General features: G+C 36.9%; 1 protein-coding gene across 3 annotated transcripts in view; it reads left to right on the top strand.

Moving 5' to 3' along the window:
• RAD9B (RAD9 checkpoint clamp component B) overlaps positions 1 to 13,103 on the top strand; it is a 31,779-nt gene that overhangs the window by 13,100 nt on the left and 5,576 nt on the right. For 2 of the 3 annotated variants that reach the window (XM_060119199.1, XM_060119198.1), the window contains exons 4-9: positions 1,923 to 2,022; positions 4,671 to 4,777; positions 8,133 to 8,239; positions 8,323 to 8,387; positions 8,946 to 9,068; positions 10,252 to 10,489. In XM_060119199.1, coding sequence (XP_059975182.1) covers positions 1,923 to 2,022; positions 4,671 to 4,777; positions 8,133 to 8,239; positions 8,323 to 8,387; positions 8,946 to 9,068; positions 10,252 to 10,489 — 740 coding nt within the window. The remainder of the gene's footprint in view (positions 1 to 1,922; positions 2,023 to 4,670; positions 4,778 to 8,132; positions 8,240 to 8,322; positions 8,388 to 8,945; positions 9,069 to 10,251; positions 10,490 to 13,103) is intronic. The other variant, XM_060119200.1, reaches the window with a different exon arrangement.

Consider the following 13,103-nt stretch of genomic DNA (forward strand, 5'->3'; position numbering starts at 1 on the left):
AGTCTTAACAACTGGACTACCAGGGAAGTACTGCTTTTGATTTTCTTATTGTTTGCCTCCCTTCGCTAGAATGTAAGCTCTGTGAAGTCAGAAATTTTTGTCTGAGTTGTTCTTTGCTAGTCCACAGCTCCAAAATTCGTCCCTGTGTGTTTCCCTACTTTGAATCTCAGCTGGCCTTGGAGTTGCTTTGATATCAATAGAATGCACTAGAAGTGACGTTGTGTGAGCTCCGAGCCTAGGCCTCAAGAGGCCTGTCAGCTTCCACTGTTAAACTAAGAACATTTCCATCAGCATGAGAGTAAGCACAGTCCAGCGCAGACTCCTGGAAGACTGGAGACCATGTGGTGAGAGGCCCCAGCCATCCCAGCTGTCCCTGTTGTCCCAACTGTGAGGCCCCAGATATGAATGTGAGGCCATTCAAAATGATCCAGCCACAGCTAAGCCAACCCAAACCAGAGAAGCCACTCAGCTGAATTGTTAGAAATAACAAATGAAAAAAAAAAAAAGAAATAACAAACGTTTGTTATTTTGAGCCACTAAATTTCTGATTAAATATTGTGGTTTGTTATCCATTAAAAACTAACTGATCAGGAATTTCTTGATGGCGCAGTGGTTAAGAATCCGCCTGCCAATGCAGGGGACACAGGTTAGAGCCCTGGTCCGGGAAGATCCCACATGCCGCGGAGCAACTAAGCCCGTGAGCCACAACTACTGAGCCCGCGTGCCACAACTACTGAAGCCTGCATGCCTAGAGCCCATGCTCTGCAACAAGAGAAGCCACCGCAACGAGAAGCCTGCTCACCACAATGAAGAGTAGCCCCCACTCGCTGCAACTAGAGAAAGACTGCATGCAGAAACAAAGCCCCAACACAGCAAAAAAAAAAATTAATTAATTAATTTAAAAAAAAAACCCTAAGTGGTCAGGGACTTCCCTGGCGGTCCAGTGGTTAAGACTCTGCACTCCCAATGCAGGGGGCACAGGTTCGATCCCTGGTCACGAAGGTCACACATGCCTCACTGCACGGTCAAAAAAAAAAAAAAAAACACAACAAAACAAAAAAAAGAACAACTGATCAGCCTTGTACACAGTAAGTGCTCAGTAAATATTTATGAAAATAATAAATATTGCTGTTGTTATTAATTCAGTTAAAAAATAAGTTGAGAAATGTTGTTTATAGTGAATCCTTTTGATTCTCATTGTAACATTATTATGCTGTAGAAAGTTATAGCCCACCTGGATTTTATTACATGGGCTCCATATTCAAACTCAGATTCAGAAAAAAAAAAAAAAAAAGAGAGATAAAACAAACTTAGATTCAAATTCTAGCAATACTTGTTAAAACAGCATAGGCTTGAAGTCATTTAACAGAGCTAGAACTATAGTTTCCTCTTCTGAGATCAAGTACCTATCCCATAGGCATATTGTGAGGATCAGAGGTAATGTACGTACAACATATCCTGCAGTTGCTGGTACATTGGGCCGTAGCCATTATTGCTCCACACTTCTCTCCTCCTCTCAGAGGGAAAGAATTCACAGACCGGATGCTCAGGTTTTACTTTTAAAGTTCCCATCCAAAAATATCAGTTTGGATGAAAAATATTGAAAAAGAATCATAGATATATGGTCTGTAGTGGGCAATTACTATTTTACACACAATTTAAGAAATTACCTGTATTTCAAAAGAATGTGGGAACTCTACTGCTTAATTGGTTGGAGGGTGTGACATGTTACATGGTGTCCACTAGGGAGCGATAAACACATTCATTAAGGGATACTGCTTCTTGTATGCTTTGTGCACCTGTCAGATATTAAATATTACTTTAATTTTATTATTTTAATCTGGCTCTGAAACTTAAAGACTTTTAAAAATCTGTTAATTTTGCACTTAAAATTATTAATGGGTTTCTTTATTATTTTTAAGGTATTAAAAGGATTCATAATGTGTGTTTTCAAGAAAGTCGGCCTTTGCAAGTTATTTTTGAAAAGAATATGTGTTCTAATACACTAGTGATTCAACCAAGGTAATGAGTTCTCTGTTGTTTATTTTTATTTTTCTGAATATATTATGGTCACAGAGTAAAGAATTAATAGCCTAGAGTTTTAAAATCAGTTACATTTTTTTAAGCTAACACTGGACTTGTAGAAATCACCTTACAGGATCAAGAGGAAACCTTGAGAAAGATAAAAGTAGATAATAATAACTGCCTAATGGTAGAAATAATAATTTAGTGGCCAAAATGTTCTAGAAGTATCCCATCAGTGGCTTTCTACATCAAGTGGTATTAAGAGAAAAATATATTATCTAATAATACTTTGCATTTATATGGTGCCTTCTATCTGAGTCTTAACACACACAGCATGAGGAAATTTTAACACTTTTTACATGAACTGATTTTATCCCTAAGTGTTTGTTTGTTTGTTTGTTTTTTCTAGAGAATGAGTGGGACATATTTGTCAGTGAAAGGTACTCAATTTTTCAGTTAAGCTGTAGCTTAAACATTAATTACTTTGTAAGCCAAAAGATATTTTATCCTTATTGTTTTTTAAATTACAAAAGAAATACATGCTCCTTGCAATACATCTAAAATTTATAGAAGAGTGCAGAGATGAAAAATGGAAGTCTTTCTCCTCTACTTGCTGCATATATCCCACTTGGCAGGGGTTTAACACATCTATTAACAATTTGGTGTAATCCTTCTATATCATCTTCTATTTATAGCCAGTCTTTCTATAACTTTCTTTTTCCCTATAGCTATGTATATCTTTCTTTCTTTTTCTCCTTCTCTCTCAAATTTATGTCACCTACTAGACACATACATAGTTTTTTAAAAGAAAATGTCCTACTATACTTATTGTTTGGCAACTTCCTTTTTTAGTGTCTATGTCAGTTTAGTTAAATCAATTTTATTCTTTTTAATGATTGCATAATTTTTAATTGTATGAGTGAACCATAATTTAGTTACCCATTACTCTATTAGTGAAAAAGTTGGTTGTTTCTGACTTTTTGCTATCACAAACAATGCTGCTAGTAGTGCATAAGATAGTGTATTAGTTATTTATTTCTGTGAAGCAAATTTCCCCACAACTTAAAGCTTTAAAAAAACCCAGATGTTTATTACTTCAAAATAATAAGTGTGGCTTAGCTGGGTGCTTTTGGCTCAAGGTTTCTCATGAGGTTGAAGTCAAGCCATCAGCCAGGGCTGTGGTCTCATTTGAAGGCTGAACTTGGAGAAATTCACTCCCAAGCTCACTGACATGGCTGTGGGAGGCCTCAGAAAGTCAGCTTCTAAGCTCACCCATGTGGTTGCTGGTAGGCCTCAGTTCCTCACCATGCAGGCCTCTTTGTAGGCTGGCCGATTGTCCTCACAGCATGGCACCTGGTAACCAGAGGCGGGGGGGCGGGGGGAGAGAAGGAAACTCCTATTATGGAAGACATAGTCTTTTTTTTAATATAAAAAAAAGTCATTTTTGGTGTTTATTTTATTACTAGGGAGTTTGAGCATCTTTTCATATATTTATTAGCAATTTGTATTTTTCTTCCTTTTTGAATTGCACATTCATGTTGTCATTTTTGGTATCAGGTTGTTTAGTATCTTGTACAACACCTCTCCCTTAACACTGGAAGAGTTTCCAGATTAATTTGGTAGGTGTTCCTGACATTTTGGCATCGAGAAACTCTCCTAATCTAATGTCTAGTAGCAGGTTAACACTAACATTACAGAAATTCTAAGAATCTCATTTTTATCTGACCTCACCTCAATTTAAAAAATAGGCCAGGGCTTCCCTGGTGGCGCAGCGGTTGAGAGTCCGCCTACCGATGCAGGGGACACGGGTTCATGCCCCGGTCCGGGAAGATCCCACATGCCGCGGAGCGGCTGGGCCCGTGAGCCATGGCTGCTTAGCCTGCGCGTCCGTAGCCTGTGCTCCGCAACTGGAGAGGCCACAACAGTGAGAGGCCCGCGTACCGCAAAAAAAAAAAAAAAAAAAAAAAAAAGGGAGCCCAGGATGAAAGGGCATTTGGGATGTCAGGACAACCTTGAAAGAAATAGTTAATAATCTAGGACAAGTGACAAAGGGAAAGAGAATACAGGCAGCAGACTGCTTGTAAACCTCTACCCCTCGACTGCGTCTCCAGCATAGTTCACCCCAGTTCTGTTTGAACATCTCCGTTTTCTACTATCTCCCTTAGGAGTATGATCCCAGCTCATTTTTGTTAAAAAATGTATTGGGTATGTGAAAGCATAGAATTAAAGATATTTTATTCTAGTGTTTGGTTTATTCTGCAGTTTTCACATGTTTTACTTAGAATATATTTTGCTATTCTCTTGGCCTTCAAATGATGTTGTAATTCTTTCTTTTTTTTTGGCTGCAGCAGAGCGGCTTTCAGGATCTTAGTTCCCTGACCAAGGATTGATCCCAGCCCCCAGCAGTGAAAGCGCCAGGTCCTAACCACTGGACCGCTAGGGGATTCCTAATGTTGTAATTTTAAGATATACTAAGAATATAGCAGCTCATATAGAAGAATGCAGATAGGTCTTTTGGGTAGGTTTTTCTAAATCCAGGACAATAAACCTATTTATTTCCAGGTTAAAGATGAGTCCCATTTAATATGATAATTTCTTTCTGTTTGTTCTTCAAATAATGTACTACTGTTCCTTACATTTTATAGAGTGCTTGCTGAGGCAATTGTTCTTTTTACATCGAGTCAAGAGGAAGTTACTCTTGCTGTTACTCCACTGAACGTTTGCATTAAGAGTTCTAATGAGGAATCAATGGGTAAGGATTATATCTGTCACTGTGCTTTGATGGAATATTACTTCCTGGCTTTCCTGATTACTCTACGGTTATACAGTAAATATTAGTGACATAATACTTTTTCTTGTCTAAAAGGCAGTAAAATGTAGAAAGATCATTAAAATTTTTAAGAGACCTGAGAAATTTGTCACAATCAGTAATTAAAATACTTGGCTTTGAAATTCAGATTGTTTTATAATTAGGAGAATGGGACTTCCCTGGTTGCACAGTGGTTAAGAACCCACCTGGCCAATGCAGGGGACACGGATTCGAGCCCTGGTCCGGGAAGATCCCACATGCTGCAGAGCAACTAACCCACGAGCCACAACTACTGAGCCCGAGTGCCACAACTACTGAAGTCCGCGTGCCTAGAGCCTGTGCTCTGCAACAAAGAGAAGCCACCGCAATGAGAAACCTGTGCACCTCGCAGAAACCTGTGAGGAAGAGTAGCCCCTGCTCTCCGCAATGAGAGAAAGCCTGCGCACAGCAATGAAGACCCAACACAGCCAAAAATAAATAAACAAATAAATAAATTTATTTAAAAAATAAAATTAGGGCTTCCCTGGTGGCGCAGTGGTTCAGAGTCCGCCTGCCGATGCAGGGGACACGAGTTCGTGCCCCAGTCTGGGAGGATCCCACATGCCGCGGAGCGGCTGGGCCCGTGAGCCATGGCCGCCGAGCCTGCGCGTCCGGAGCCTGTGCTCCGCAACGGGACAGGCCACAACAGTGAGAGGCCCGCGTTCCAAAAAAATAAAAATAAAAAAAAATAAAATAAAAAATAAAATAAAATTAGAATGGTTACTGAGAAAAATATTTTTTCAGTTAAAATTTTAAGGTCTATTTCTCATCCTTTGTATTTAGCATAAAGAAAAATTAAGAGGCCAGCAATCCAGTTGAGATGATCTTTGACCACATAAAAAGGAAAAGTAACTTTAAGTTAGAAATGTAAGATATTCCAGATGGCAAATATATAGGGCAGAAAATGTAAATATTTCTTAATGAATGAAATATTATTTTTTATAAATTTATTTATTTTATTTTTGGCTGCGTTGGGTCTTCGTTGCTGTGTGTGGGCTTTCTCTAGTTGCAGCAAGCGGGGGCTACTCTTCCTAGCAATGCATGGGCTTCTCATTGCTGTGGATTCTCTTGTTGCGGAGCATGGGCTCTAGGTGCGCGGGCTTTGGTAGTTGCGGCACGTGGGCTCAGTAGTTGTGGCTGGCGGGCTCTAGAGCGCAGGCTCAGTAGTTGTCGTGCACAGGCTTAGTTGATCCGTGGCATGTGGGACCTTCCTGGACCAGGGCTCAAACCCGTGTCCTCTGCATTGGCAGGTGGATTCTTAACCACTGCACCACCAGGGAAGCCCCAACATGAATATTAAGTCAGCTCTTCTCTAAATGGTTTACATTTCTGAATCCATATGATCTTTGTAACAAGTCTGTGATGTAGGTACTATTAGTATCCCCATTTTCTATATGAAGAATATGAAGCACAGAGAAACTAAGTGACTTGCCTGCTGTCACACAGTTAATAAGTGGTGGATTATGATCTGAATATAGACTGTCAGGCTCCAGGGCTTAGTCTCATTACCACTGTGCTCTTATTGCTTCTCTCAAAGTCCCATCTAGCATTCCGTTTTGGCACTCAGGGGTGCATGATCTGGAAAATATATGCTTGGCTAGTGAAAGGGTCTGTTTTATATTCATAATGCCATCTCTGAATAAATGGCCATTTATTCAGACACTGTCCCTTGTGAGCAGCTTTCTAATGAGTAGTTATAGCTATGGTTGACTGGGGACCCAATTGTTTAACTTTATTATTGAACTTACTGTATGCCAGCACACTGGGAGTGACATGAGCCTTTTTTTAAAATTAATTTTTTAAATATTCTGTTTCATATTCTTTTCCATTATGGTTTATTACAGGATACTGAACATAGTTCCCTGTGCTATACAGTAGGACCTTGTTGTTTATCCATTCTCTATATAATAGTTTGCATCTTCTAGTCCCAATCTCCCAATCCAGCAACACCCCCACACCCCGCTGCCCCTGGCAACCACAAGTCATGACATGAGCCTTCTTGATTGAGATGAAGGTATTTGTAAGGTATTGTTTGGTCCTTTTAAAATATATATACCATTTCTCCTTTGTTCTTACACTTACATAATTCATGTTCATTGAAGAAAATTAAAAACACATAAAAAGCACTAATAAAGTCACCTGAAATCCCACTGTCTAGAGACTCAATAGTTTGGTTCATCTCTTTCTATATACCTTAGATCTGACAACAGGAGATTGGTTTAGTGAAATACTATGAAGCTATTAAAAGTAGTCTTGGGAGTTCCCTGGTGGCCTAATGGTTAGGGTCCGGTGCTTTCACTGCTGTGGCCTGGGTCCAAGCCCTGGTCGGGAAACTGAGATCCCGCAAGCCATGTGGCGTGGCCAAAAAAAAAAAAAGAAGTCTTGTGTGTGTGTATATATACATTTCTTTCTCTCTGGGTGTGTATGTCCAAGATGTTTATTGAAGTTAATTTTGTAGTGGAAAACACAAAGCACCAACACACATAAATAATTAGGAAAATGTACTTATTGACATGGAAAAATAGTCAGGATATATTATTGAATAGACTACAAAATGGTATGCATAGTATGATCATATTTTCATTTTAAAAATGCACATAAAAGTTTAATAAAATATTAGGGAACAAAATTCAACACCTCTGGGGGAAAAAAAATTCAACACCTCTGTTATTGTCTGTCTTTTGGACGATAGCCATCTTAGTGGGTGTGAAGTGTTATCTTATTGTGGTTTTGATTTTCATTTCTCTAGCAACTAATGATGTTGAGTATCTTTTTTTGTGTTCTTATTGCTTATTTCTATATCATCTTTGGAGAAATGTCTGTTCACATTCACATCCGTTATTTTTCACTTGAGTTATTTGTCTTTTTATTTTTCTCCCCTTTTCATATATATGATTTCAAATATTTTCTCCCATTCTAAGTTGATTTTTACTTTTTTTTTTTTTTTTTTTTTTGGCTGCCCTGTGTGGCTTGTGGGATTGAGGAAGTGGAGGCTGCCAGTCTCTTAAGGCCTGGGCCCAGACCAGAAACTAGCACCAGGTCACTCCACCATATCCTGTTGGTGAGAGCAGATGAAGAGCCCACTCACCCCAGATTCAAGGGGAGGGGACATAGACATAGACCCCACCTCTCAATGAAGGAATGTCAGAGAATTTGTGGCTATTTTTAACTTATCACTTATGCTTATATTTTCTTATCAAAATTTAACAAATACCTCTGGAACTAATTTTATTCTTTACTTTCCTATAACATTGAGCAGATTTGACCAATTCTGTATACAGTGAGATGTTTGTTGGGCCAGATGAGTTTGACTTCTTTCAAATTGGAGTCAACACTGAAATAACATTTTGCTTCAAAGAACTGAAGGTAAACCAAAATTTGTGTCCAATTAGAATTATCAATGGTAATTTTTAATAAAGATTTCACATTTTTCCCCTTTTTCCTTTCAGGGAATGCTGACATTTTCAGAAGCTACACATGCTCCTATAGCCATTCATTTTGATTTTCCTGGGAAGTAGGTCCTTAGGAAATTTCTGAGTTTGTTTCTTTTTCTTTTGTCATACATTAATAATAAAACCCTTTGGTTCACTTTGAAATTAATTCACACCTCAGGAATTCCTTAACTTTACTAACAACACTTATTAAACTAAAATTTTGAAAGATGTCATAACCTAGAGTTCTTTTTATTGGTAACTTGATTTAGAAAGATATATTATTCTGAAGAGTAAAAACATTTAAAACTTGACATACTGAATAAATTTCCAAATTAGAAAATTATACATGGCTTAAACAAGTTAAATCTCTATGAAACTATGGTACTTCATATGATATTTCAGAACTAAAATTTCAGAGAGATTGGGCTAGGATGAATGTGTTTTATGAAATTGGATGTGATGATTTCTAAGGACGCTTTTAGTTCTTAGGGCTGTCTCGATTTGTGAAAAGACAAGACTTTTACTGTTTCTTTTTACTCCAAAATTAAGTATCATTTTTTAATGTTTTCCCAATGTCCGTCAGAAAATGAGTGTGAGTGTGATGAGTGTGATGTTTGCTCTGACTTTGCCTTTTTTAGACCCATGGCTTTAAGTATTGACGATATGTTATTGGAAGCCAACTTTATTTTGGCTACATTAGCTGATGAGCCAAGTAGAGCATCTTCTCCACAATCACTGTGTCTTTCACAAAAACGAAAAAGGTAAGGCCATGTTTTAACATCTTTATTGGTTGGGATAAAGCCATTGCAGTCTTATTCTGAAATAATTCAATGGCATTCATTTAGGAAACAACTGAGGATGAAAACATTAGAAGATCAGAAATTTTAACTGAATCAGGAAAGCTCCAGGAAGACCTAACTGTAATAGAGAAATATCACCCATCTTTCACTAGATATTTGCTTTTTCTCTTACGATCACAATTTAACAGGACTGCCTGGTTTATCTTTGTTGTTACCTAAAACTCATTTCCATTTTCAGAGTTGTTTTTTAGGAGTGATATAGTGTTAAGGTTCACAGGAAAGTTTGTATTCACTACCCAGAACTCTCTTTCTTAGAGAGAGAAACAGCCATGCTTTTCTTTCTTTTTTTCCCCTTTTGTCTCCCTCTCTTTTTTTTTTTTTTTTTTTCTTTTTTTAAATTTTGGCTGCACTGCGCGGCTTGAGGGATCACAGTTCCCCGGACCAGGGATTGAACCTGGGCCACGGCAGTGAAAGCACCGGATCCTAACCGCTGGACCACCAGGGAGCTCCCCCTTTTGTCTCTTAACAACTTTTTTTTTGATGGAAGGTGCTTCATTGTAAAAGTAACATAAACTTACTATGGGAAATTTGGAAAATGCAGGAAAGTACAAAGAATAAATTAAAAAACACCAACAATTTTACCGTCTAGTGATAGTCACTGTTAATGTTTGGCACACTGTGTTTTCTTTCAGACTTTTAATTTTGCATACAGTTGCATTTTAAAACAAGATTGGGTCATATAGCATATGTAGTTTTGTATTGTTTTTTCCCACAAAATATTATATTGTGAACATTTTCCAGTATTGCTGATAATAACTTGGAAACATGATTTTTAATGACTCTATACAATTTTATCATACAGATATATTGTAATTTATTTGACTTTTTTTCTAACTTCACCCTATTACCGTGTCACAAGATTGTCTCATACACATTGGGTTGCTTTACTGAAAAATTTGAATCTGTCAAGAGAATTTCTAAATAATCATGTATGTAAATCTTAACTTTCAACAATTAGTTCAATGTTATTTCAGTATATTCCCTAAACCAGTGTTATTGTCATCCCATATTGATCCATTAGTTATATAAAAATATATCTTTCAAAGTAAACAGTTCATTCACTTAATCTCTATTAATACCTCAGGTCAGAGCTGATACATTCAAATTCAGAGGCTGGTAAAAATGCAACCAGCAAGGACGCAGAGTATATCTCAAGAAAAGCAGTACCCAAAAGGCTTTATTCTGAGACTCGCACGAACATCTCTTCATTAGAAAACTGTGGCAGCCCTTTAACGGAAAGAGAGAACAGAGACATTAGTGAAGTACCAGAAAGCAGTGTCAGTGACACGGAGGAAGTGCCAAGATCTTCATACCTCAGGAAGGTAAAAGAAAAACACTGAGACACACCTGCATCTCAGTCAAGAATTCTCATCATCCGTCTCCCTTTGCAATCTCCCTGCCTCAGCCCACCCCCAATATCCGGGAAATTAATTTTATTATTTTTTGATAAGGGAGAGGTGAAACCAGTCTGACATGGAGAAAAGGCTGATTTACAGAATGTCAATACAAAATAGTTAAATTGCTCATTGAGTAATTCTAACAAAGTATATTCAAATAGAAATTTGAGTCACTTGTTTTAAAGAATAAATTATGATTTCTTATAGCATACTTATCTTTGAATACAAATAATATGCTAAAGTCATATACTTTGTTATCTAAAATACATGTTCTTCTAATTTTATTTTTCAAGTTTGGTTGGGAAATTCTTTATTCATGGTAGTACAAATGTAAATTTCATCACAAGAAACATCACAAATTCCTTCATAGTGGTGTCCCAGTTAAGAACATTATTATGTTACCAACATTTTACTAGATGGATGATAAACTTCACAAAATGCTATAATGTTAAACCTTAAGAAATCCACTGAACTAAAGATAAACATAATTTATTAGAAGTATCAAATAATGATAGTCACTATTTTACATGTTTATATTAATGTTTATTCAAGCTTGTTTTGCTGTTGTTATTATTATTGGTTTGGAAATATGAGTTTCTTAGAGTTAGAAATAACTCTAAGGAGAAATAATATTACTAAAAGTCACTACTTACACTGTATGAAGACTTTTAGGGTAGTAAAATTGGATAGTAAACTCCACTTATTATTCAGTTTGATGCCACAGTGTTTATTGAATACCTGTTATATGCCTGGCACTTATGGCAATTTTCTTTTCTCGTGAATTACTAGCTTGGCCATAGAGTGAAAACTGAAATCTGTCTTTTCATTATACAGAAACATTTTCCTCGTCCTGTTTTTTGGTCACACATATTGTGCTTACTTTTTCGCAGGCAGCAACAGGAACACATTTTCCTGCTGCTTCACTTCCCTGAAATTCACTAAGATTGCCAATTTCCTCACTAGGGAAAGTGACATTTAGAGCTGTAAGCTCCATGAGTACCATTACAGCACTCTTTTCTTCAAATTTCCTATCATGTCACTTAAATTCTAAATTCTAAAAAGAAAGTTCTATTTTTAAAGGGAATTATTTGCCTTAACTCCTGCAAAAATGAAATTACATTATGGGTAAATAATTTAGACCATTATCATCTTCTATATGAACTACAGTGAGCCTTCTGATTGACCTCCATGCATCCATTCTCCTCTGGTTTCCTCCACAGTGTACCAGAAGATTCTTTTGAGACCTTATATTTACAATGAGGTATAGGACTCCAGAGCACTGGCTCTAGAGTTTCTGGGTTGGAATCTCTGTCTTGCCACTTATTAGCCGTGTAACTTGGATAAGTTACTTATCTTTGCTTCAGTTTTCTTTCTGTTAGTAAAATGGGAATAATAATAATGCTACCCAATTGAATTGTTGTGAAAATTAACTGGGCTAATACAAGGAGCTGGCACATGGTCAGTGCTCATTAAATGTTAGTTATTGTTATACATCACTCTTCTGCTTTTATTGTCTCTTGGATCATTCTGCTTCTCCCATAGGATTTCACCTAAACTCCTTGGAATGGCATTCAGGGACTTTCCCTAGGGTATTTAATAAAATCTTCTCATTTCCTCCCCTGAGGTCCAGTTCCAGCCCTTCAGAGTATGTTTTAATGTCTGGTAGAGTTAGTATCCCTTTGTAGATTTGGTCAGTTTTTCCTGGCTATTCCTGAATGTGTATTTTTTACTTGAACTTTAATATCAACTTATCTAGTTCCAGAAGAAGTCTGTTGGTATTTTTTTAATTGGGATTTCCTTAAATTTCTGTTAACTTGGAGATGTTACGAGACACCTTTATGATGTTGAGTCATTCTATCCAAACACAGGCAATATATTTCCACTTGTTAGGTCTACTTTTGTGTCTCTCAGGAGTGTCTTAAAATGTTTCTCATATACATTTACACATTTAAGTTTATTCCTACATAATTAACCTTTTATATTGCTATTGTGAATAGTTTTCTCTACCATTATGTTTTCTGACTGCCTGTTGTTTGCGTATATGAAGGATACTTTTTTTGTGTGTGTTAATTTTATATCCTACTACCCTGCTGAATTATTTTATTGTTTCCATTAGTTTTATCATTGATTCTCTCAGGGTTTCCAGACATGCTATATGTCATTTTTATATAGAGATAGTTTCATTTCTTCTTTAATCTCTCCAACTGACTCTTTTGTTCAGTTGTGTTAGCACATACTCTCTAGTACAACATTAACAGTGGAGAGAGTGGGCATGTTTGCTTAGTTCCTGATCTTAGTGGAAACATTCAGCAAATGCTTTTGTGTTCTACTTTTGTTCATACTATTGCTCCTACAGTCTGGGGTGATAGTATTCCTTTTTTCACCGTTCAAACCCCTACCCACCCTTCAAAGCCCAGCTCAAGTGATACGTCTCTTTTTGAAGTCTTCTCATTCTAATCAAATCATTTTGTTTGTTTTATTCATTATTAATGTCACGTAATAATTTAATAAATATGCTTGTTACTCCACTAGGTAGATT

The sequence above is a fragment of the Mesoplodon densirostris genome, chromosome 15 (assembly GCF_025265405.1).
Source record: "Mesoplodon densirostris isolate mMesDen1 chromosome 15, mMesDen1 primary haplotype, whole genome shotgun sequence".
NCBI classification, from domain to species: domain Eukaryota; kingdom Metazoa; phylum Chordata; class Mammalia; order Artiodactyla; family Ziphiidae; genus Mesoplodon; species Mesoplodon densirostris.